The sequence below is a fragment of the Stylophora pistillata genome, chromosome 10 (genome assembly GCF_964205215.1).
Source record: "Stylophora pistillata chromosome 10, jaStyPist1.2, whole genome shotgun sequence".
NCBI classification, from domain to species: domain Eukaryota; kingdom Metazoa; phylum Cnidaria; class Anthozoa; order Scleractinia; family Pocilloporidae; genus Stylophora; species Stylophora pistillata.
Genome location: NC_142528.1, coordinates 27,069,402 through 27,094,894, shown reverse-complemented (window position 1 = coordinate 27,094,894; position 25,493 = coordinate 27,069,402). Strand labels below are relative to the sequence as shown.

The 25,493-nt window shown below is 40.4% G+C and overlaps 3 protein-coding genes and 1 pseudogene across 10 annotated transcripts in view; 2 read left to right on the top strand and 2 right to left on the bottom strand.

The window, feature by feature from the left end:
* The window catches only part of LOC148722458 (uncharacterized), a 61,502-nt gene extending 49,015 nt beyond the window's left edge, over window positions 1–12,487 (top strand). For 2 of the 4 annotated variants that reach the window (XR_015992825.1, XR_015992821.1), the window contains one exon: window positions 12,309–12,487. The gene's annotated coding sequence lies outside the window, so the exon portion shown is untranslated. The other 2 variants (XR_015992823.1, XR_015992824.1) reach the window with 2 other exon arrangements.
* Window positions 2,760–4,036, bottom strand: LOC148722459 (glycogenin-1-like; annotated as a pseudogene).
* Window positions 12,488–14,220: 1,733 nt separating the features above from the next.
* On the top strand, window positions 14,221–19,956 carry LOC111323282 (uncharacterized). Of its 5 annotated transcripts, none has more exons than XM_022926595.2 (6): window positions 14,221–14,374; window positions 15,173–15,538; window positions 15,724–15,847; window positions 16,427–16,669; window positions 17,203–17,358; window positions 18,237–19,956. In XM_022926595.2, exons 2-6 carry the CDS (start codon window positions 15,213–15,215, stop codon window positions 18,468–18,470), a joined length of 1,083 nt encoding a protein of 360 aa, XP_022782330.2. In that variant the 5' UTR covers window positions 14,221–14,374; window positions 15,173–15,212; the 3' UTR covers window positions 18,471–19,956. The 5 variants fall into 5 exon arrangements, with proteins under 5 accessions (XP_022782330.2, XP_022782328.2, XP_022782331.2 ...); XM_022926593.2 differs by having other exon boundaries at window positions 14,226–14,374; window positions 15,178–15,538; XM_022926596.2 differs by having other exon boundaries at window positions 14,231–14,358.
* On the bottom strand, window positions 18,647–22,715 carry LOC111323281 (glycogenin-1). The gene has a single exon (XM_022926592.2). The coding sequence runs from the start codon at window positions 22,411–22,413 to the stop codon at window positions 21,244–21,246; it is 1,170 nt and encodes a 389-aa protein (XP_022782327.1). The 5' UTR covers window positions 22,414–22,715; the 3' UTR covers window positions 18,647–21,243.
* Between the last annotated feature and the right edge of the window lie 2,778 nt (window positions 22,716–25,493).

The following is a 25,493-nucleotide window of genomic DNA, read 5'->3' as shown; positions in this document are numbered from 1 at the left end:
ATGACATTCTTTCGAAGACGCCAAGCTGGCAACTCGTAGGCGGTACCGTTAAGATTTTCCCATTTCAGTAGAACTGGGAACGAATACGTCACGATATGCATGACTTCATGTATTTCTTTGGTTGTGGTCACGTCAGTCGTTACGAGGTAGATAGAAGTACACCTTGTTTTCGCGATCAAACGCCAGGCGTCCAATAAACGTCGGGGCAAAACTACTAATATAGATTTCATACCTACCGTTATCACGACCGCTTGGTCGTGATAACGATTGAAAGGACTTAAATAATCCCTTTAACGACCAAAGACAATGAAGATTATTAGTTGACATTTCAATTGAACCACATTTGACGGTCACCCGACTATTCACAGCACACAGGCGACTTCGTTTAGACTCTATTTGATCTAAGGTTTTTTTAGTATTATTGAAACTCCAACGTCGAAGGCCTTCTTGACAATGCACCCACTGTTGTTTAATAGGTAGTTTACTTCTCCTCCTTACTCCGGATTCCTCTCTGTTAAAGCCACACTGCTCTTTGTATGGCTGCGTTGTCGAAAAACAGGGTCAACATCGCTTCGCAAGTCTACCGTGCTTGCGTGCTAAGCACTCTTCTCTATGACACTGAGGCATGGACGTTCTATTCGCATCAGGAACGCAGGCTCAACACTTTCCACCTGCGCAGCCTCAGGAGAATTTTGGGCAAGTGTCCTGAAACTTGAAGGCATCCCGAGCCTGTTTGCATTACTCAGCCAAAGGCGCCTACGCTGGCTCGGCTATGTCAGACGGATGGATGATGGACGAATCCCCAAACACATCCTGTATGGTGAACTTGCAACTGGCTCCAGACGCACTGGAAGACCTATATTGCGTTACAAAGACACCTGCAAACGGGATATGAAGACAGTGGGGCATCGACCAAGGGAAGCACTGGCCGCAGATAGAAGTGGAGAACAGCTGTCAAGACACTATCAGGCACGGAGAAAAGCAGAGGGAAGAGCAGTGTAAGGAGAAGAGAAAAAAAGCGTCATCATAACTCAAACCCAATCTCTGTATTTACCTGCAGCACCGGCAAAGAGCTTGTGGCTCAAAAATCGGCTTGTTTAGCGACTCTAGGCGCAGCAGCTTTTAAGAGTTTGACCACGAGTGCAGTCATGCCATCGTCTTATGAGACGGAAGGTTGCCAATTAATGTGTGATTCAGCTGGAAAATCGTTAGGAGGAATTAAATGCTAGTCACTCTTACGGTTAAAATGGTTAAGGCTATTTAGTGTTGTCTTGGTATTTATTTGCTCGGCAAAAGCCAGTTTCATTGTTGAGTCATTTATTCAGCTCTCTGATGTAGGACAGGGTTGCTTTCAGCATGGAATGACGCAGCATCACTAAAAGACTTGATTTTTACCGGTATACCGGCAGATTTAGTCAGAGAAAAACGTATGGGATTAATTCTGAGTTGCTGAGTCATCACCAACGTCTGGTTGAAAATTAACTTAAATTTTAAAAGTTAAACTTGAAAGAACCTTTCGGTAAGTGGAAATTCTGTGAAAATTTCTAACTGCTGGGCATTCAGTCAGTTTGATAATAGTATGCTCAAGCTCGGGAAAAATTTATTTTTGGAATCGGCGCTTTTCATTTCTAAACAGAGATCTGAGATTCTTAATTAAGAAGGTTCAAAGAACATTTTGGCACGTGGGAATATGCTGTGAACACTCCTGATTGTCAGGCATTCAGTCTATTAAAGACCGTGCTTGGCTGCCGGGCATTTAGTCACAGTAAAAAATTAAAGGAGGAACTAAAAACCTCCAAATCGCTTCGAATCGACCCAAAAATCACAGCTGGGACAAAAACACTCGACTGAAGACGGATTACCTAACTCTAGAGTTAATCATCACCCCTTTAAGAGTTAATGTCACCCTTTTCCTTCTACAATTCATTTACTTAAAGTACATCATTGGTCAAATATCGAGCATGGCCTACTTGTGGTTCTACCATTCGTTGGGGAGGTTGCCTCGCCCCGCGAGCGGGCGGAATGAAACGTGATGTATTCTGATTTGTTGCCCGACAGTGTTTTCTTTACAGGAAGAAAGTGTTTTTACTAGCAGTACTTGAGTTTTTCCCCTTCGTTTTGAAGACGGCGAAAACTAGATCGAACAACAATCACCGATACGAGTTTCCTGAATTTATGCTGCGCTTCTTCGGTGGAATTAATCATTTTGCTACATATTAAATGACTTGATGCAGCCTGAGTCTGTTTGGCCGGCTAAACCTGAGATGGCTAGATTTTGCCCTCTGTTGAACCCAAACAGGGTTAGACTGAATCGGCACTGAAATGCCTCAGTTAAGAACACTTTGCTTATTTTTTAGAGATCACACTGTGGGAGCCACAGTTTTCCTTTAACATAGCATTTTTGAGTCATTTACCAATATATTTGAAATTATGATACAAACCAAAATTCGCGATTGTTTGGGGAACCTTCCATCCTCATTTTTTTATTTATTTATTTTTTTTCGCTCCTCCGCTCTGCTACTATCGCGTGATTTACTCTCGCGCTGTTTACTATGGACACGATAGAGATTTGTTTACTAAATGCACGCGTGTAACAGGGTACGACGCCATATTGTAGTGGTGCGCCGTGAAAGGTTACCCTTATCTCGTTCTGAGATCTTACCGTACAACTGGCCGTGAGAGGCTCGGTTACTAGAATAGGGTCACCCTTCTTCGTGTTCATGGGGTCTTAAAGTATCATATACCAGATGTCTTATTTCTTAAAAATAACGAGCCATAATCGGATATGGGAAAGGAGGAATGAATTTTGTGAAGTTGAAACTTGTGAACTCTTTAAAAGAGGGGAACGCTTGCCACAAAGAGAAATTGGTGCCCGAGCTGCGAGCCTTGTTACAATTAGCAAATGGTTCAGCATGAAACTCCTGATCTGGCCGAAACCATTAGATCTCCACCATATTTCTAAATCATACTTAATCAACAATTCATGAAACTTCTTCCAGAAAACTAAAATCATGTCATCGGTGACCATTATTGTTCTATCGTAATCTTCAGCTTCTTTTCTACTCGGTCTGCACTTGGCAGACCAGGGCTTAGGTGGACTACAGCATACGAAATGGAATGAATTTAGGGGCCTATAGATGATGCGTCTGATGTTGAATGCGTAAGGAAGCGGTTTCCAGTTGTCTGCGTCAGCGTAATAATACCATAATATAAAACCTGATCATTTGGACAAGTTCCTTGTCTGGTCATATTCCACCACAAATTCAAGATATCTTGGTGATGTTGCACGTCTGGTCTGAAGACCATGAGATCTGCATTAAAACATGGATCCACTACACCCGGTCTGGAGCAAGGTGCGGCAGCAAAGTCACCTGGAGCAACAAACAGTTGATCGATGTTTGTCATCAGCATGTAATCAGCATCGACATAAATGATTTTGGAAAACTCTGTGTAATTCCAGGCGTGGAATCGAGTATGTGTACCTTTAATTCCATGATTTTGTGCTCTTCCAAATAATCCCCCGTAGTCAGTGACACCCAATTTAGTCTCCAGCCAGTCACAGTCCACTGCCTCGACTATGCGGGTATCCCAGCCAACTTTCTGAAGTGCTCTCTGCGTGCCCATGGACAACGTGTCCGAAATCAAGGCTATCATGTTCCTCTGACAAGAAAATGTTTGGATAGAGTCACCAAGAACCAAAGCAGGAATTGCAAATTCATCGTTGACGACGATTGTAAGCCATGTTACTTTTTTTTTTCTTGATGTATAGTATTCTGCACCATTCTTGACCAAAGCGGCTTTCAATTTGATACATTCTCCATTCCTTAGAAGAAAGTTGTAGCTCATTTTCGAGAAACCTTTCTTCATCACGCATAACCTCCTTGAAGACAAACTTTGTTATTTTGAGGTAATAAGCGAGCGAAATTGGTCCCCACACCAAAAGAGAACTCACCGCGATTATCACGCTTATTGAAATGAGAATGCCGAAGCGGACCTTTCGATAGGACTCCTTCTTTCTTTCTGGTAAACCGTCCATTTCGATAAAGCTAAGTCTTTTTCCACGCTTGAAATTGTTCTTCTCACACACCCCTGGGAGCCATGTCAAGCCAACCACCGCAAGCCTGACCTTTATTCACACAATAACAGCTATCAAATTTTACAAGTATACATGGAGCTTCAAAACATGAACTAGTTAAGAATCGAGACAAAATCTAAAATCGTTTAGAAGTGTAATGAACAACTGAAAAAACTCTTGGGTGGGTGGGTGGGAAGGTCAAGCAATGGCGGTCAACAAAAAACAACTGACCGCCTTACACATCACATGACCTTAACCCATCCCCAGGCCCCAGCGGTGTGTGAGAAAAACATTTTCCACTTATTTCGTTCCACTCAGCCAGTGGAAAATCACCCTTCTCACACACCCCTGGGAGCCATGTCAAGCCAACCACCGCAACGGCACAAAGCATAGAGTGAAAAACTAAGAGAAGTACTATTGCCAAAAACAAAATCCACAAGGCTTACAGAATGGAACATAATGTGCAAGTAGCAAGCCTTGCCAAAGTCAAACAGTCTCATAAGGGCACTAGATAATGCAAAAATCAGTTCATAAGCACAAAAAAGGTTCTGAACAGCTTGGGATCACGCCTATAATTCATGAGGTTTGGTCTTGAATTGTCCTGGTAACCAGAAGCAGGGACTCCAAAGACTCCTCAATATAGTTATTCCGTGCCTTGTCGCTACGCCAACCGCCCTGCCTCTGGAACAGACGCTCAGGGACCCCAAAAGCTGCTGCGGTTGTAGCGCCTCCAGCTCGCAGACTATGAATTCCATACAAGGCAGGATCTAGCCCCTCCTTCCGCAGCTCGGCCTTAATCAACTCAGCTGCCCGGCTATATGACATAGGATCTATCCTAAGCTTCATTCCCTTCTTTGTGGACAACACCCGCCTGAATAGCCGCGACTTCCTGTCATGATTGCCTACCCTCAGAAACTTCTCAACCACTGCAACCGGGCAAGGTGATGAATCGCTGCGAGCTATGAAAACCCACGAGCCTTGGCGAAACTGATCATTCTTCCTCTGTGTGAGAAATATGGCAAGATGAGAATCCTCAAACTGAAGATTGTCCACAGTCAATCGACTCAGATTGTCCCAGCGAAGGAAGCCGAAGAAACCCAAAGTGAACAAAGCAGCTACCTGGATATCAGACAAAGGGCCTTGCTCGAGGCGACGGATAGCACTCTTAACATGGCTGGCTTCCAGAGGCCTCCTGCGATTTGGGGGCTTAGCAAGGATCCTTCTTCCGGCCTCTGCCACCTGCTGTATGAGAGGATGGTCACTCAGTTGCTGATAGCCGCTCTTCTTATGGATCCAGCTAGCTCCATAGATAGCAGAGGTAATACAGGAGACTGAACGGTCCTGCTGGATAAGATGTACCAAATACAAGGAAAACACTGTAGGATCCGCTGGTAGGGGGGTGGCCTCACATTGGACGGCCCATGTTCGCCACGCTTCATAAGCACAGACATAAGTGCTGACTGTCTTCGGTGCTCTGTCCTGGATCAGGATCGCTGGTAGAGACTTCGCAAGATACTTCAGTCTAGGATGAGTCATAGTCTCCCCACGTAACCAGCCAGATAAGTTAACACCCTCCGGGACAGGGCTGGAAACTGAAAGAGAATGTACCGAGTAAAACACTGCGTACATCATCACCTCCATAACACTTATTAAAACATGCCCAAACAGCAAGACTTATAAGGCTTTACAAACTAGCCAACACATGCACACTGGCAACCAGTACTAAAATGATGTTCCCCTTTGGCCAACACGGCTAGGGGCTACTTTGCCGAAACAGCAAACAGAGCGCGCGAAAAAACTTTACAGACATCCACATTAACATACAGCCAGCATACACCGCTAACCAGTGTTAGCGGTACCCCTTATGCCAACACGGCTGGGGGCGGCTCTCCCATAACGGCAACAAACTGCTAGTCACAGTAGTGTTCACATTTAGCGGCTGTCAATCCAGAGCATAATCACAAACGTGCTGTCTTGTCAAAACAACAACTGACCAGTCATGAGCCACATCATCTATCCAACTCCCACACGACAATGTTGGCTGGCTCAAGATCGCAAGAGCTGAAAACGAGGTCCAAAACAGACTTCATCATAGTAGTTTCACCGAGAGGAATGTTCAGCATATGCCGTCAAAACAAAGTTTGAGTGCCAGAATGGAGAAGGAAGGAACGCCCGTTGTGAAAATGTCACTAGCTGCTGATCCTGATAGGAAGATCCCTTCGTATGGTTGAATCTGCATGGACTGGCTAATGAAGGACTTCCAGCTCCCACTCTTCTCCACCAGAAGTGGCCACCAACTTGCTGAACGCCACTCAGGAACTATCAAGGTGCCATTCTCCCTTCCTGCTGACATGTGCCTCAACACACTTGGAACCAGGTATGGAGGAGGAAAAAGCCAATTAACTTCATGAGACCAAGAAACTGTAAATGCATCCGCTGCCACACAACCTGGGTTATGATACCTGCTGCAGTACCTCTCTAACTGCTTCGTCTTCAGGCTAGCAAACCTATCAATGGTGTGGGGACCCCACAAGGTGTCAATGTAATCAAAGCAAGCTGTGTCTAACATATAGTCATTAGAATCCTCCAACCTCGACAGCTCGTCTGCTCTCGTGTTCTCATCTCTGCTAACCCACTCAACTGTTAAGCGCATGCCAAGTTCCCGGCACAACCTGTAAACTGCTACAGCCTCCATGTGCAGCTCCTTGATGCGGCTTCCCACTGACAAAACAATTTCTGCATTCCTGTTGTCGGTGCGATGGAGCACATCTTTACCCCTGACTTCATCTGCAAAAGATTCCAGCACACGCCTGATGGCAGTCACCTCTCTAAACGTAGAACTCTTTTCACTTTCCTCACGGGACCAGCTGCCCCTGGCTACCTTATCACTCAACTGCACTGCAAAACCACCCCAACCTTGCCCACTTGCATCTGAGTAAGTAATAACCTCTACCTTCGGACTAGGGGACCATGTAGGATAACCACCAGTGTCAAAATTAACTTTCCAAAACTGGACTTCAGCTTGACTCTCCGGAGATATCAAGAAAGGTATGTCCCAGTGAACTGTTTGACATATGTCCCTGTAGAGTGCCCTAGTCCAGAGTCGTGCTACAGGGCCCAAGGCAAGACCCATGGAAACCAGTGATGCGTGACAAGTGTCGTGCTGAAACCACAAATTTCTTAGCTATAGTATCATTCATCAATTGTTTCAAAGCATCAACCCTCCTTGGTGGAACCTGGAAAGTTCCACATCGCAAATCCATTATAAAGCCCAGAAGTTCACCACATTGTACTGGCTCCCACTGACTCTTCTCTTCGTTGGTGACAAAGCCACTCAGCAAAACATCCCTCCTAACCTCTGCTGACAACCTGACTGCCTCACCTCGGCCCTGGTCTGCACCTGCTCCATCGTCCAGATATGTAAACAATCTGAAGCCTTTACCCCTCCAGTGTTTCACGAGTGCTCTCTGGATCTTGGTGAAGAGGTAAGGACCAGTTGATAAGCCAAATGGAAGGACCGTGAATTTAAAAAAACCTTAACTGCCCCTTGTAGAATAAGGAAAATCCAAGGTATTTGCAATGCTGAGGAAATATTTCGATGTGATGATAACCACTTTTATAATCAAATTTAAAAAACCAATCGCCTTCATGAAATAAGTCTGCTGCTGTGCGAATGTCATCGTACTTAAATTTGCATGACCTCAGGAACTGGTTGACATAACGCAAGTCCACAATTAGGCGGCGTTTTTGTGTAGAGTTCCTCACAACGCCCAGTGGGTTGCATACCACCAAGTCCTCACTTTTCACCTCAACTACAGCACCAGACAACAGTAACTTTGAAATCTCAGTGCAAACAAAAACATTATCCTCGACAGCACTGGGATGGTTCCTGAAAAATGCCTCCTGAGGAAGGGAAATAAATGGTAAGCTATAGCCTTCTTGAAGGACACGCAGCACCCACCCGCTAGCCCCAATGTTCTGCCAAAACGAAATATTCTCCCTCAATCTGCCTTTCACAACCGTGGGACAAGCAAAATCAACATTCTCGAACTCAAGATATCCTCTATATACACTCTCTTCTAGGGGGAAGTTCAGGGCATCACTGTTGACTTCCAGATGATTGCCCATTGTTCTGGCCCCATCCTAGACTTCCACTTGCGACTGATGCACGGCAATCCCGGGCGTAATGGCCGTTTCGACCGCAGAGAAAACACAACTGCTTGGGGTCACGTGCCACGTTGGACGACATTCCCGCCATTCGGAAGTTATGGGTTTTTTCAACCACACGTTTCGACCCATCAACTCCTCGTGGTAGGGGCGACTTCTTCGGTATCCACTTCGCTGCAGCTGCCTTTCGTTTCTCCTCCCTGAGTTGCTTGCTTTCTTTGATGGCCTTTTTTATCCGTTTTTCGTCGCCAGAATCACTAGCAAGCGGCTCGGCTGCATAACATTCCACCGTGTCCCACCCATATTTATCGGCAAGACAAATGTGTTTATTCCGTTCTAAAAGAAGTTGCTCACCTTCTTCGAGGAGCTCGGACCTAGACTCATCATCACTCGTATTCTTAGCCCTGTCAATTTTATCCAAGACGTCGCGATTAAGTTTGTACTGCTTTTTGTTTCCCTCGAAGCGAAACTCCGGCTCCGGATCGCTCAGTTTGCCATGTTTTCGAAGCTTCGCATCATCAATCTCGTTCTTCAGCTTCTTTAACTCTTTCGAATACAGTTTCTGCTGCTGCAACAGCTCCTTTGCCCAACTTGGCGGTTCCTCGGTTCGGTTTGGAGGGTCTTCGCGCTCCGGGCTTTCGTGCCTTGATCCTTGACTTGATCGACTATTACCTCGCTGACTAGGGCTTTTGTTGTATGGCTCAAGTCGCCTAACCGCCCTAGAACTCCTCTTCGAACGTCTATTTTCCTTCGGCATGCTTTACTAATGATTCGTGACTAACTATTCGTAACAAATGTAAATAAAAACACGCACTTTCGCAGAAAAAGGTCAAGTAATGGCGGTCAACAAAAAACAACTGACCGCCTTACACATCACATGACCTTAACCCATCCCCAGGCCCCAGCGGTGTGTGAGAAAAACATTTTCCACTTATTTCGTTCCACTCAGCCAGTGGAAAATCACCCTTTCTTACGCTAAACGTGCAGTACACTCTGAAGTTTACTTCAGATTTTATTTCATTCGCACATCAAGTCAAATTGAATGTTAAGGTGGAAGTTTAAAATTCGTTTTAAAACAACAGACCTCCAGGGATAACAAACTAAGGAAATTTGTCATTAAGTATGGAAATTGGACTTTTGAACTGAAAAAGCCTTGTGGACATGAATCTTAAGGATATGATGACGAGTTAAAACTGTATCAAACTGGGTTTAGCCCCTTCAGGGCATGAAGAAAATGGGGAGCGAGTTATGACACGGCACGTTTCCTCTTCAGTGATGTTCGTTTCGCTAGTGATTGCATAAGATTCTGCGTCGAATTTTTTTACTTCTTGTGCTAACAACCAAGATTTTTTTTTTACTTCAACCAAAGAATCTTCTCCTTTTTATTTTTCTACATTCACAGTCTAGTTTCAAACGCAGACAACCACGTGCAACCGGAACAAGAGATGTGTGCGCGATTGAAATTGAAGAATCGGGATGTTTTGCCACAAAAAAAAAAACACCTCGGGAGTAATAATAATAATAATAATAATAATAATAATAATGGTCTTTATTAAAAGCAATAATGCATCAACCGTGTCATTATTTACAAAGAATGAAATATAAAACAGATTAAGATAGAAAATACAACTAACTATTAATGGCAGACAATGCTAAGAAGATATCTATTTACAAAAGTGGATTTAAAACGTGAAGTACGAAGTCTAGGTAATATGTAATCATGGCCCCTGCTGCGTAATTGCCTAGTACGTCTCGGCGGTAAAAGATCATCAAGTGCAGTGATATTTGAAGTGATCTTGATCCATAGTTTGCTATCTCTGGTGGCTAAAATATCACAAATACTATATTTCTTCAAACAATATCCAGACTTAAAAGCCCTAGCAAACAGTTTGTCTATTTATCATAATAGCAGCAACCCCCACACCTGGATAGCGTACGTGAAGACTGAAATAATTAGGCTTTGGAAGAGCAGATCTAATTGCTCCTTAGGGTAGCCATAAAATCTACAAACTCTTAAAATATACATACGACTGCTGGCCTTACCAAGCACGTGATCAATATGTGAGTCCCAGTTCTTCACAGGGTCATCCTCAAATGTAACACCAAGCAGCTTGAGCTTGGTTTTACGCTCCACAATAGCGAGAGGAGCTGGTGAAACTTTCAGGCTACCACTTTTTAGTAACATTTCTCATGTTTTATTCAAATTGAGTGTCATTTGATTCTTTTCAGCCCACTCCATTATAGAATTAACTAACTTCAGACTCGGCTGTGTTGCCATCCTCAGCGGGAACAGGGATGCTGACTGTGATATCATCCGCAAATTTAGCCAATAGGCTAGAGGAGCTAAATGGCTTTATATCATTTATCATCAGAGAGAACAATATTGTACCTAGCACCATCCCCTGGGGGACACCCCTGGTTATATCTATAAACTCAGTAGTGATGTTATCTACCACAACCCGTTGCTTTCTATTATTAATGAAACTGATGAGCCAGTTTAGTATATATGGATTGATATCCACATCCCTTAGCTTACTAAAATTCTGTGAGACACAGAATCGAACGCCTAGCTAAAATCAAAGGAGAAAATCCGCACGAAGTCCGCATTTCCATCAAGCCACTTTAGCCAGTTATGCTGGGACTTCAATTGTGCCATGGTAGAGTTATGTCCCTTTCGATAAGCAAACTGGTCTAAATTGATATGGTTAGCGCACACGATGGATAATTCATCCCTATACACTAGTCTCTCAAACAGACGCATAATTATATTTGTTAAAGAAATAGGCCTTAGCTGGTTACAGGAAGTAAATGGCAGTTCCTTAGGAGCCGGTCTAATATTCGCCTCCTTCCACAACAATAGAAGTGTATGTTGCAGAAGGGAGGCATTAAATACATCAGTTATGATTGGAGCCAGGTAGTACCCAAAGTCACGGAAAAGCCAGTCGGGGAGATCATCAGGGCCCGAGGTAGTCCGCCTTATAATGTTAATTAGAGCTTGCGTAACCTCATACACCGTGAAGGAGGGTACCCCCTTGTGCCCTCTGGAATATTAAGCATCTCGGGGAGGGAGTAGTCGGGATCAGTATTAATCACGCCAAAGTATACATTAATACTAGCAGGATCAATGATAGAACTTATTGACTGACAGATTGACTTCCGCCCAGTGATAGAGTTAATGGTAGACCACCATGATCTTGTTCCCTTATCATGCTTGTTCGAGTCGTATCTAACAGCCTGAAGTTGGTTTTCTCTGATCAGCTTATTAATTCTCTCCTGGAGTATTGCAACATTTGGGTTTTGTTTTTGTCCACCTTTTCGAAGAAGTGCTTGCCTGCGTTAGAAGATGTTTTACTAAAAGTGACATGAAAGGCGGATCTCTTGATGACATTAGCACAGTCTTCACTGGGAAACAGTAATTTATGGTGACATGTTTAAATTGGCTACTCATCCTTTGACGGGTTAAAGCGAGTTCAGTTTGTAAATCGATATTTTCAATATTTTACGAAAACTTTTCTTGGAAACTATGCTATATTAAAATAGTGATGCTCAGTTTAAAATGAAAAAAAAAAATTTCCAAAAACATATTGGCCCTCGAAGGTCTACCGTATCCATAAACTGCTGGAAGATGCTTCGGGATACAGCTTTTATAAAACACAGCTCCACAAACAAAACACAAATTCTGTTTACTTACGTTTAAGATTAGCAACCAGAGCGTAACCTTATGTGTGCTTTTTTTTCTAGTGCCTCAACTTAAATAATTAATTCTGTTTGTTCAAGACTTATTTGTTTACCCAGTCGAGTCCATGGTTTTGTTTCCTGCATGTTTTAGAATTTAAATTATGATCGGGCTTAATTCCCGAAAAAGAAGTTTGACCACAGAATTCGAAAAAAAAGGGATTACGTCAGTTGGACTCTTTGAAGGTTGTTCAGTCGAAAAACGAAGTTCGCAGTCCACCCTTTGAGTGCTCTCGTATTCCAGAGGAATATATATATAAAACAAAGCACTGTTCTACTTTAAAACGGACTTCTCAAATTAATTTATTCAATTTTGTTTCTCGAAAATCAGACATCTGCAAGTTACCAGGTGGCAACCAACCAGGGAAAACTGGAAACCAGAGCAGCTGACGGTTTTGTACGCGCAAAGCTCGTGCCGGAGCACAGGGAGCTCAAGCTCTCAATAATGAGAGGATAATATTATAAAGCTTTGTATGAGAGCCAAAGCAAATAAACTCCAACGTTCATATAGTGTTGTCTGTGTTATTTTTGATCTCTAGTAGCAATTTCAGGCCATTTCACTAAGTTTTAGCTGAGCTCTCATCCCCCTATTGCCTACACAGAGAGGCAGGAAAGGGAGGAAGTCTTTCCCGGTCATACCGACGGTGACCAACGGGCTGACCTGCACTTGAAAATCGCTCGATTCTCAGACTGAAATAACGTCTCCTTCCTTCGAGGCCCTGCATCACGAAAGCCAGATATTTGTCCTTCAAGTTAATCAAATAATATTTCAGAAAAAGCTAGTAAAGTTCTTCCGTCGATGAATCAATCCAGTGAGAATTTCAAATGACCAGCCATTTCATAGCCCTCCGAACCCGCGGTACTATTATTAGGGACCTTAAGAAACCACGACGGCGACAGTGACCGCGACTAGGACATGGAAAAACAAGAGATCTAATTAGCAGAACAAAAGCTCAGCACGTGCGTTTTGAAACTTTGTACGTTTCTTAGCCGTCCTATGCAAAACAACAACGTGAAATCGCCAAAATTTGCGTCGTCTGCGAACCGAAACCGCGACGGCAAATTATTTTTATTTCCATTCGGAACTCAACGGCTACTTTATACGTCATGCTGAAGTTGAGCTGTGGCGCTGTGTGAGACAGTAAGCTCCTGCAGCCATTTTTGAAATTCTAACTAAGAGAGGAAATTCATTTTTTAATCGAAGTCTTCCTTGGCGTCACCGTCGTGGTTTCTTAAAGTCCCTATTGTCCATCAGTCGGCGGGGCGGCCGTTACGATATAGACGGCCTGGACATGAGTCAAATTTACCCTAAAGGGCACCCCCATGGTCTAATATGATAGACCGGAAGTATAAATACTCAGCCACCCGAGAACTGAAACATGTCTTATTAGACATTTTGGTGTGTAGCATCGCTAGGTATTTTTACGAGTTGTGCCGTATCGATATGCAAAATTAGGGACCTTAAGAAACCACGACGGCGACGGCGACGAGGACCCGGAAAAACAAGAGATCTAATTGGCAGAATAATAGCTAAGGACGTGCGTTTTGAAACTTTCAAACATTTGCTAGCCGTTCTATGCAAAACAACAACGTGAAATCGCCAAATTTTGCGTCGTCTGCGAACCGAAACCGCGACGGCAAATTATTTTAATTTCCATTTGGAACTCAACGGCTACTTTATACGTCATGCTGAAGTTGAGCTGTGGCGCTGTATGAGACAGTATAGTAAGCTCCTGCAGCCATTTTTGAAATTCTAACTAAGAGTAGAAATTCATTTTTTAATCGAAGTCTTCCTTGGCGTCGCCGTTGCGGTTTCTTAAAGTCCCTATCATCGGAGCAGAGAGGGCTTTTACCCTTTGTTTGTAATTATTTTCTTTTCTATTATGTTGTCCCATCGTCCTGTTTGGAAAAGAAAATGAAAAGAAAACATGAAGAAAACTCCGTGAGAAAAAAAGACGATCTCAGTTGCGTTTTACTCTAGAATTAAAACGTGGGAAGTGTTAAATTCAATATTGGCAAAAGTACGTCACTTATGACTGTTATGGTGCCTTTGAGCCCAAAATGTTTAAATTTTATCCCGTAGCCGGTATAGCCGTACACTGCCCCATGCCCCTGAAGGAAAACGGAGTGAGACAAATGGTTTTTAAAAATGACGTCACTCTTTTTGCATGAAAATATATGATAACTTGTTATTGGTCAACTGTCTTGTCGATTCTTTCATAAATTGTAATTGGCCAGAATTGGTAATGTTCTTACGAATAAAGCCGCGTTCGTATCTACAAAATTTAAAAAACCAAGAACAGCGAATGAGAAGAAGTGTCCAGCGAGATGCTGCGCTTCGTTTGGGATGGCTGAATTTCGAGAACAGTAGAAAGCCTTTGGTATGTTTTTTTGAAGGTAACGATGTCTCTGTTTCGTGACAAACTAGCTACAGAATATATTGGCGGCACGGGTTATCGCCTATCTTCTCTGGAAGAAATTGTTTACTACATTTATTGTGTCGCCCCTTGAAGCTTACGTGGAAGATCAGTAGCATAATTTATGTCAATGGAGTTTGGCTAGAAGGATTGTCCCCTTTCGACTCTCGGTCTCTTTGCTAACGGTGCTTCGAAGCTAGTAAGGGTGGTTGTTTCTCGCAGCGATTCTATCGACTGAAAAGTGAGTCGCTCGTTCTCCGCACTTGCAGTTCAACTATCTCTCGTGGTTCTCCGGCAAATAATCCAACTTTTTTAGTCGACCGTGGCACTGCCTCTAAATGTAAGCAAAGACCGCGTGGAAGTTAAATTTTGTTTCGTAAGCGCGATGCCGATCGAACATCGTCCTCTTCTCACTCTGTACCAAAAATCGCTCATAATTTTTTGCCATATCGATCCTGTAATCAAATTATATACTTGAACGCGGACATTGAATTAAAAATTTATCCGAAATAATGGAAATGAATTCACTAGGCTATGCCATTCAACGCAAGCTTCAGCTTTATTTTAGTTAACTGTTAATTTATTTTTTTAACAATGATGTTATTGTCATTGTAACTTGGTGCCACTTCAGGTGACGAATCATAGCACTAATGATTTGTATCCAGAACTAATCCTGTCAGTCTCGGTCTAGTTGAACAACAAATTATGTCACTGATTTTTTAATTGCCAGCACAAGCTCTTCTTCAGGTAATATTTGGACTAATTTTTCATTGTCTAGAGTAGACTTTTTTGAGGTGGTTGGCGGTCTGATTGGGCTAATGGAGAGAATGAAAGAACGTTTTCATCGGGAGCTGCAAGACCCTACACATGAACTTGTCAAGGATGGTGGTTTCTCATTTATGCATAATAATTCAAGGGACGTTAAAGAAGGAGAAAGACATTACACGTACTGGAAGGACTCTACAGAACATAACAAAATTCACATATTTTTCTCCACACTTCTCTTTGCAATTGTTTTGATCCTGGAAAATGTAACAAACTTCAAACAATTAGAAAACTGCAAATCCTCAATATCCTTTCACTGGATAGAGAGTTGCGTTATTGTATTTTCCTTTCGCTTTTGGGGAAGAAAACGAGTTCGGAGGTAAGTGAAATTTATTTCTGTTTGAGGGAATATTTTGTGGGTTCCCTATACCTGATTATAGAGTATTTTATTTTTTAATTTTGATCCCTACAAAAGTAATGTGCTTTGCTTTTAGATTATAGTTTTGGAAGCATGCTAATTATTCAAAATAAATCATTGAATGCAATTTTCTTCTCATTCCTTAGTTTCAGGAGCCAAGTAATTACTTTCCGTTCTCTCCTTTTCTGTTTCGTTGCTACTGTTACCCTCTATGGACTGGATTTTAATCATTCCACTTTTGGGATTTCTGCTGGATCTGAATCCTACTTGGTTTGTGCCAATTGAATTATTTTTATATAATTATATATTTTTAATTTGCTTAACTGATATCACAATTCTAATTCTATTCAGTGGAAGATGTGATGATCTAATAGTTACATGCATTGGACTCTGGGCTCACAGCAGGGCTTAATGCGTGATTTAGGGGTGAAATTGCAAGGAGAAATTAGATGTTAGTCACTATTTAAGGCCGGAAGGTTAAACGAAACAGTGGAGTGAAATAATGTCAAAACCATTTCAGCCTTTTTATCCAATGCAAAAAAAAAATTGACCTCTCGGGACCCTTCAATGATCTGAGTTATATGACTTTTGTGAAACCATCTAGTTTGTGTTTTCTGTAACTGGTATAAATTATTCTAGCATAAATGCTGCATTCTGAAAGCCTAGGCTTTTGAATGTGGTGTTGTATCAGGATTACACCCTTGAGGTAATGTGTTAAGTGATTCTCCATACCTGATTAATGGATAAAGTTTTTTTACTGTATGGAGAAGTTAGAGGTCAAAATGCTTGGTGATTTGAACAACTTTTTACTCCAGTCAAATTTAACTTTTTTTCTTAATCTTGTTGTAGATATCTCTGGCCTTGATGGCACCTTTAGTTCTAGTAACGTCTTGGTTGATGGGTCGCCATAGTTATCCTGACAAGATTATCGTATTGGTGGCTGCAGCAAGTTCACTTGTAATGGTTCTGTTTTGCTCATTTAAAGATTGTCATGCACATTATAGAATGTCTTTTAGTCATGGAGCTTTTGGCCTTCTCATGGCCACGTCTCTGGCTTTTTATATTGAGCAAGCAAAAATATGCTTGTCCAAGGTAATAAAAGTAATAAATAATTTAATATTAAAGTAACTAAGTGAGAATTTAGCAATGGAGTTTCCACTAGATGGCTCTTCTTGTCTGCTGTTCCAGATTGAATGGAATGGGATAATGTTGTTCTTGATCGGTGAGTTCACCTGACTTTGCTTTTTCAGTGGCTTATAAACATCACATGGCTAACAAGTAAATGGTGCCTTTAGAACAGTACCATTAAATATTGACTTAAAAAATTGTGTGCCATTTTTAAGCTGAAGCTTTCAAAAAAACTTGTCAGATGACTCCAAGGGCCCAGCTCACACCTTATATAACATCATTATTGTAGCCTATGGGTGTAGGACTGGAGAGAGTGATGTAAGCTAGTCTGGCAAAAAGGGGTTACACCTCTAAGTGAATTATGTTAGGCATGAGTATCTCATCTAAACTAAAAATCTCTCCTAATTATCTCCATAGTCATGTGTCAGACTGGACAACCTTTTGCAGTTCTACCTGTGTACCACTCCAATAACAATATATATTTTTTGATTTTTAAGTTGCAGGTTTCACTTTCCCAGTTACTCTATTTGATGAATGTTAGCTGTGCCATATGTCTTCCATTTATTGCACTTCTGTCTGGTGAATTACCTTATCTAGAAATTGAACTGTCTAAACGAGGCACACTTAAGCTTATCTTCAGTATCCTCATTCTGGTAAGTCCTTTGATCCTGAAAAGTGTCTTTAAAATTAAGGGCTCTGTAGTATAGTTAAGGAATATAATACTACACTTTTTGGAAATTTGGGATCAAGTTTTCATAGGAAACCAATCAAGGTGTACACCAAGCTTAAATCAACATTAACAACTACCTCTTTGAAGGCAGCTTATCACTGATAGTTATGAAAGAATGCTGACTTTTTTTAATCAATTATTTTTAAATTCCCAGATTATACTGTAGTATAGAGTATTTTTCCATTGTGTGCACTCACAAGTTTGGTGGTTCTTTTTTTTAGCTACTGAGTGTTACCCTCTCTTCGTAAAGGCATTGTGTTTCATTACAGTACAGTTTACATTGCATAACAACCCTAAACTCCAAATTACTTTGCTATGAAAAAATATTAGCAAGATATTCTGAATGTGCAAGGCTGAAATTTGTGACTTACTGATCCCCATGGAAGCCATTGATAACTGTTGGTGTAAACTCTGGTCAAAGCTTTGGCAGAAACATAGACTCGATTTCCTGAAGATAGATACCTGATACTTTTCTGAATTCTAAATGGGTCTTCAATATGACCAATATCATTGTGTTGTGTTTGGTCGTCAGTGCCTCCATCTCAGCATGCACCACTGTGGACCTGATACTAGATATTTGACCTGATATCCCTGATTCAAGATAGTGCTCTTAATCCCTTCTCATTTTGTTGTTTAACTGCGTAGCTATACACCTTTTTAGCTTTTCACAAGTTTGGATTCTTAATGACTTAATTGTTATTTGTAATGCTTGTTTGTGTAACACAGGGCCCTATTTTATCCCATTTTATTCATGAATTATCTCTGCCATCTGCAATCTCTATTCTTGGCTTTTTATTTCAGGCTCTGCTTCGTTTGGCAAGCCAAACTGCCTGTCTCTATCACCTGAGACACTCAACTCCTGTACTGAATGCCACAGTGCGAGGATTTTCTTGGATATGGATCACACTGTATATAACTTTTAATACCCCTGGAGTTCGGGGTGTACTTGTGGTTCCAGTGCTTGCAAATTTCTGGTTATATTTTGTCTTTGTATTTCTTCCTACATTCATCACAGATGTGTTCTGGACATTTTGAAAAAAGGGAATAAGCAAGACATCATATTTCCTAGACTTGAGTGCCCATGCTCTAATAAAGGCCCCCCTTCCTGGAATAAGTGCCCACCCCTTGGGCCATGATGTCAAACAAGCGCCCTCTTCAAATATGTGCCCCCTTCTCTCTCCTTTACTTAAATAGTGGTGATACACGAAAAACCTGTTTCTATTGCCACTTTATTTATTTAATGTAATTTAATTGAATTCAATTACCGTTCTTAACACACATCTAACAGAGCACTGACAATGAGTAAATTAAATACGAATTGATACAAATAATTGGTATAATATAATTAATATAAATAGAATATAATAAAATAAAAAGTAATATATTATAAATCTATGAAACATATACATATATTAAATTGTCATTGATAATGTAACAGTTGACAGTATGTTCATATCTCTTATTGTAATTCAATCTAAGCATCCTTGAATCGGTGTGCTTTCAGTAAAGATTTGAACTGACTAATAGTGCAGCATTCTTAATAGTTTCAGGAAGCTTCAACTACAACAGATATTCAGTACAGGAGCACCATATGAAAAAAGTTGATTTGATCAAGACTGCGTAATAAACTCAGAAGTGAAAACAAATGCGTAGCGTAGAAGAAGTTCTTGTTTCAAGCATGGTTCAAGGAGAGATTCTCTTCTGATTTGCTTGTGTATGAATAAGAAAAATCTGAGACCTGACATTAAACTTTGAAGAACTATGTGAGAAACTTGGGTTTGCTTTGGCCTTGAAGCAGCAAAGTTTCTTAAGGAAGTTCGTCGAGAATTTTTTTTTAAATAGGGCTTTTGGAACACACCATTTCTCTTTAAGTAATGGTAATAAAGTAATATTACTGATAATAATAATTCTAGTACTGTCAGGGCTTGACACTAACTTTTCAACTTACTAGCCAAGTGGTATTGATATCTTAGATGTTACGACAATTTCAGTTTGTTCACTAGCCAAACTGGCTCACGGAAATCAAAAACCACTTGCCAAAACTGAAGTTTTACTAGTCTGTGGCTAGTGGGCTACCATTCGTGTCGAACCCTGGCCGTATTTATAATAATGGTCACAGTAGTCTGTGATGAGTCTCAAATCATAGAGAACTGAAAAGAGAGTCATCCCTTTTCAGGTTATCTCCTGTCCTAGTTTGGTAAAGAAGTGCTAAAATGATAATAAAAACTGATAATGAAGAATAGATCATTTAATTTAGATATTATGAAACTTAGTTGTATTTGCATGCCCAGGAGGGTTGTGATGGAAACTTTAACAGATGGCTGAATTTTGTTATAATTTTAACTGTTTTCCCAGAAATGATGAGATTTTACTATCGTGTCTAGCTTAGAATAAGGTCTGCTTTAAAAGTCAAACGATATCTGGTTCATGGCCTAAAGTTGAGCTGATAACTAATTCTTGTGTTGTTGCCTGATCAGACGACTGAGATTTTTTTAAATAAATATTTGTTGAACACTACAAATACTACTGCCTGAGTCATAAACAGATGGTAGAAAAGATTTGTAGTCACATCCAGTTATCCATTAGAAAGTTTCACTGCACTTAGTTATTGTCATTTGTTGTTAACATGACTTCATGAGGTACAACTTGTTGGAACTCATTCTCAGAACTGCTGATCATAAATCTACAAAACAAGGCAAATCACTCCCTTAATTGCACAGTTTTAGATTCTGTATCAGTTGCTGTTTGGCTTTAAAATTGAAAAATTTAAATTCTTAAAAGTCCTTGATGTTCTGAAACCACTTTGTTATGAATAATTTATTATAACGAAACTTCCAAAATTGGCTGAATTTTGTTATAATTTTACCTGTTTTCCTAGAAATGATGAGATTTTACTATCGTGTCTAGCTTAGAATAAGGTCTGCTTTAAAAGTCAAACGATATCTGGTTCATGGCCTAAAGTTGAGCTGATAACTAATTCTTGTGTTGTTGCCTGATCAGACGACTGAGATTTTTTTAAATAAATATTTGTTGAGCACTACAAATACTACTGACTGAGTCATAAACCGATGGTAGAAAAGATTTGTAGTCACATCCAATTATTCATTAGAAAGTTTCACTGCACTTAGTTATTGTCATTTGTTGTTAACATGACTTCATGAGGTACAACTTGTTGGAACTCATTCTCAGAACTGCTGATCATAATAAATCTACAAAACAAGGCAAATCACTCCCTTAATTGCACAGTTTTAGATTCTGCATCAGTTGCTGTTTGGCTTTAAAATTGAAAAGTGGAAATTCTTAAAAGTCCTTGATGTTCTGAAACCACTTTGTTATGAATAATTTATTATAACGAAACTTCCAAAATTACCAAACAGCAAAAATTGAAACCTTTGGGAATATCTGTCTTAATTGAAAAGGAAAGAAGAAACAACATTTTATAATAGAGTATTTTTTCAAGCCACCAGACATGTCCTATATCTTATGCTGTGAAAAATTTGGCATTTGTTGCCTTTGGTCTAAAGAGGACAATACAATGGGTCTTGCACCATTTGAAAGGATACATAAATCCAAGATGGCCTCTAGTAATTGTGACGATGGCTGAACATGTTCTGCTTTTCAAAATAGAGTCAACTTTTTGAGGAAGTTTGCCACAGATTTATCTAAAGCAATCTTTATCGTCTCTTTGTCTTTAAGTAGGTTGTGGTGAAGCAATCTAGTTGCCAATTTAGCCCCTAGATTTTCAAAAATTTAGTCTCATCGGCACCTGTATGCAATAATTTTTACATTCTGTACCTGTTTCAATTACTCACTGATGACCCCGTTTGCAGTCTGCATAAGGTACCAGACCAAACTCTTGCTTTGGTCGAAACAGCTTTGTAGATCTCCACCAGTCCTCTAATTTGTACCGTTTCAGTAACTGATAAAAATTCTTCCAAAAAACTATTTCTACATCTGCTATGTCAACAATTGGTCTGTCATACTCTGCAGCTTCTTTCCTGCTTGGTCTGCAATCTGCGGACCAAGGCTTGGGAGGATGATAGCCGCCTTTGCCTCCAGCAAAGTGATAAGAGTTAAAGGGTCTGTAGATGATGAGCCTGATGTTGAATGAGTAAGGAAGTGCTCTCCAGTTTCCAGCATCGGCATAATAATGCCAGAGCAAAACTTGATCGTCAGGACAAGTATCTCTTTGGGTGGTTTCCAACCATAAGTCCATGATTCCCTGATAGTATTTGGCATCTGGTCTAAAAACAAGGAAACCAGCATTAAAGCATGGATTCACCACACCAGGCCTGTTCCCAGGGGTGGCAGCAAAGTCATCTGGAATATCGAACAGCTGATCGATATTCGTCATCAACATGTAATCGGCGTCGGCATAAATGATTTTGGAAAATTCAGTGTAGTTCCACGCATGAAAACGAGTGTGTGTTCCTTTTATTCTGAAACTCCCTGGCCTTTCAAACAAGCCACCGTTTCTTGCAAAGCCCATTTTAGCATCTAGCCAGTCACAGTCCATTGCTTCGACTACGCGAATGTCCCAACCAACTCTCTGAAGTGCTCTCCGAGTTTCTTCAGCGACTGTATCTGAAATCAGGGCAATCATGTTCTTGTGGCAAGAGAATGTTTGGATAGAGTGAGCAAGAACCAACGCAGGAACGACGAAATTATCATCGACCACGATTGTTAACCATGTGACATCGCTTCTTGCTTGTACGTTTTCTTTGCACCATTCTTGGCCAAAACGACTTTCAATCTGATACGTTCTCCATTCCTTATGAGCAAGCTGTAGTTGATTGTCCAAAACCCTCTGTTCGTCGCTCATAGCTTCTGAAATGATCAACTTAAAGTATCTGAAGAAATATGGAAGAAGCATTGGTCTCCACACAAAGAGGAAAATCAACATTGTTATCGAAACCAGGAACGTAAATGCGTAAATAGTCCGATGTGATGTACCATCTTTTTGTTTTGAGTCCCTCATAGTCAAGATACAGATGATCCTTTAGTTGGTTTGAGGTAAGATCGTAAGAATAGCTGTTGTTGCGAAGCGGTTGAAGGGAGATCCAGATTATACTTCAAATACTTCGTATTCTTATCGAGTAAATCATTTTTCGTGTGACGTTTTTCATGAATAAGGCGAGGATCAGTGTAGGACACGTGACCACCCGAATGTGTAACCACTTGGATAGGTAATTTGATATGTTGTGAAGTTAATTTGTTGGCAAAATTCCTCATTCCTCGTGACCTAAATATTTAATCAAAACATTTTAGGACGTAGCGCCACCTTGGATTACCTGCGCACAAAATTGAGGCTAGACGGGCATATGGTGGGGGAGGGGGTGGGGGGATATGTTACATTACATTGTTTGAGTGGAGATTACGGCAATACTAATAAGGGAGGTGAGAATTTTTCGTTTTTCAACTTTCTTTCAAGTGATTTACCGAGATCGAAATGGACTGCCGTTACAAAGCGAGATGAAAGGCCGGAAATCATACATTACAAAATGTTGTTACCTTTTTTCACTCCCAACCCTTTTACCTTACCTTAAGTTTTTTCGGTTGACATTTGGTTATGAACGGAAAAATCAAACATGAACTTAGATCAACATACTTGATTGTAATCTACTTTACCATCATTCAAGTACTTAAGGTGGCTCGCACCGGTTTTCATCTTTTTGATGGTTTGTAACTTTGAAAGAATACAACAGAAAGACTGACCAAGGCCAGCGCCAGTTCAACACTTTTACGGGGTTGAATTACATAATAATTGGTTATCCAGAAATAAGTGTCATTTCGTCACTAGCAGTTTCCATGGCAACGCTTTCATAGGCTTATTCAGACGCATTTTTTAGCTTGTGGCTTAAATAATTCGAAAACTAACCCAGTGACCCCCTGATTTTTTTGAGTGATTGCGTTTGGCACTTGAAAAGGAAAATGCACAAAGATTTTTAAAAAATTCTACGGAGCGGAATTTCAGAAAATCTACAAAAAGGGTAATTTTCACACACAAATTTCCTTCCGTAGAATTTTCTAGTTTTTTTCTGATGATTCCTTTCGACGTTATCATATTGGAACAATAAAAAAAAAGGGGTCACCGGACTTGTTTTCATGCAATAGCTTTCGTGAGTTTAGCAATTTCCACGCGCGTTCTCGCGCATTTAAAAATCTGGATTCTATAAGATCGACATTTGCTCATGATCTGTTTTAGCTACCGCTGACAATTGCGTGTGCTCGCGCGAGCACCTACGATCTGATGTTTACAGACGTTTACTTCTAAGAAAATCATTAAATAACCGTCAACAACAGCCTCCCGAGCTCATCTTAATCCTACACATGACCTCTGGCTATATCATATTATTTTCTTTGAAGTTTCAAAGTCTTCTTCCACTTCGGGTAGATTATCCTTCACTTGAGTTCTTCTTTTTTCGCCTTCGCAAGATTTCATATCGGTTGAATATTTCTTTTAAATGTGAAGTGAAGCAACCTTTACTTCTCCGAAAATTGTCTTCGTTATCTTAGTTTCTATCTCCTGCATTCACAGTGGCCGCTCAACACATCAAATACAAGCTCTTAGGTAAACTTCTCACAAAAGTAGAAAAAATTCCACGCGCCGCCATCTTTGCTTTGAATTTTCATCATTTGATCTCGCGTTTCTTTCGCACGTTTCTCTCGCGCGCGTCACGCAAGAGTGACCTGTTTCCCGCGCGAGGAAACTGGTACGAGCCACCTAGTGGAGCTCCCACGCGCGTGGGGCAGAGCCCCATACCCATGGAATATGGTGAACCTCTTTTCGTTTGGTTGTCACATGACTGACCGAGCATACGTGCCTTCAGATTGCACGGGTAGGGTAGGGGAGACTATCAAAACGAAGGGAGGGGTGTCTCAGGCAAGTCTTGGCAAATGCACATCTTTTATGTTATCATTAATATTACGAAATTGGGAGCTCTGCTTTTAGGCTTAGCTAAATCTATATATTATGCTCTTTTAAAATGAATGACTTTTTTTCCTCTGTCCGTACATTTTCTCTGATTTTCTGTTCAATTCTCTCTTTACTTTTTTTCCTATACAGTATCTGTACACAATATTAAGTGACTGTATTTGATTTAAAAATAAGGGTGTAGTTCCCTTGTTAAGTGAGAATGCAAAGGATGATGATGATGGTGATGATGATGATGACGATGATGATGAAACTTTATTTATGTGTCTGTTAGGGATCTAGCTCCTGACTAGCGAGGTGCTAATTGGGGACACAGTATAGTTATACAATAAACATTATCTTAAAATGTACTAATTTATACACTAATTATACGGTAACTTAAGCTATAATAAAACACCATACAATAAGAATTATCTTAAAATGTACTAAATAATACACTAATTAGACAGTAACATAAGCTATAATAAAACAGATTTGAATTAAAGTGTCAAAGATGAGTTCAAACGTTACAAAGCATATCTTGTAATGTACTAATTAATATATCATTTATACATTGGCTTAAGCTATAATTAAAACATATTCGAAAAAAGTGTCAATGATGAATAAGTAAATTCAAGATGCTGCTTGAATCGCTTATTTACATATATATTTTTTTCTTTTTTCTTACTTTGTACATACATGCAGTCTTAGTGACTTTTAATTACCACTATCCTTTCCTTCTGGTGGCCTATAAGTTTAAGAAAAAAAGCTCACTCTCCAACGCAACCAGCCTATGTCAGCGAATCAATTCACTGAGAAGAACAGCAAACAGTTATGGGATATACAGCTATTTTTGTCTTCAGATTAGCCTAGTAGTTATTTTAAAATGCAGAAAAATTGAATTAGACCTGGTTACATTTATGTATTTGATGTTATATTTTAATAATTTGATGATGATTTCACTTACCCCCAGTTTCATTAATGTATGATATATTGAGACAGTTTATCTTGTTTTTTAGCCGGTTGATCTCCTCAAGATGAGAAATTGTATCATGAGATGTGATCCACCCTATTAGGCCTAGAAGAATACAGAACGTGGAGGACACAGTAGTAAATACAATTGCCATGTACATTATTCATTATTC

Coding starts and splice junctions, on each gene's coding strand:
- LOC111323281 (XM_022926592.2), bottom strand. CDS start 22,413: ATGAGGGACTCAAAACAAAAAGATGGTACATCACATCGGACTATTTAC.
- LOC111323282 (XM_022926593.2), top strand. CDS start 14,284: ATGAGAAGAAGTGTCCAGCGAGATGCTGCGCTTCGTTTGGGATGGCTG. Junction 15,539..15,723: donor GGAAGAAAACGAGTTCGGAG/GTAAGTGAAATT, acceptor CTCATTCCTTAG/TTTCAGGAGCCAAGTAATTA. Junction 15,848..16,426: donor CTGGATCTGAATCCTACTTG/GTTTGTGCCAAT, acceptor ATCTTGTTGTAG/ATATCTCTGGCCTTGATGGC.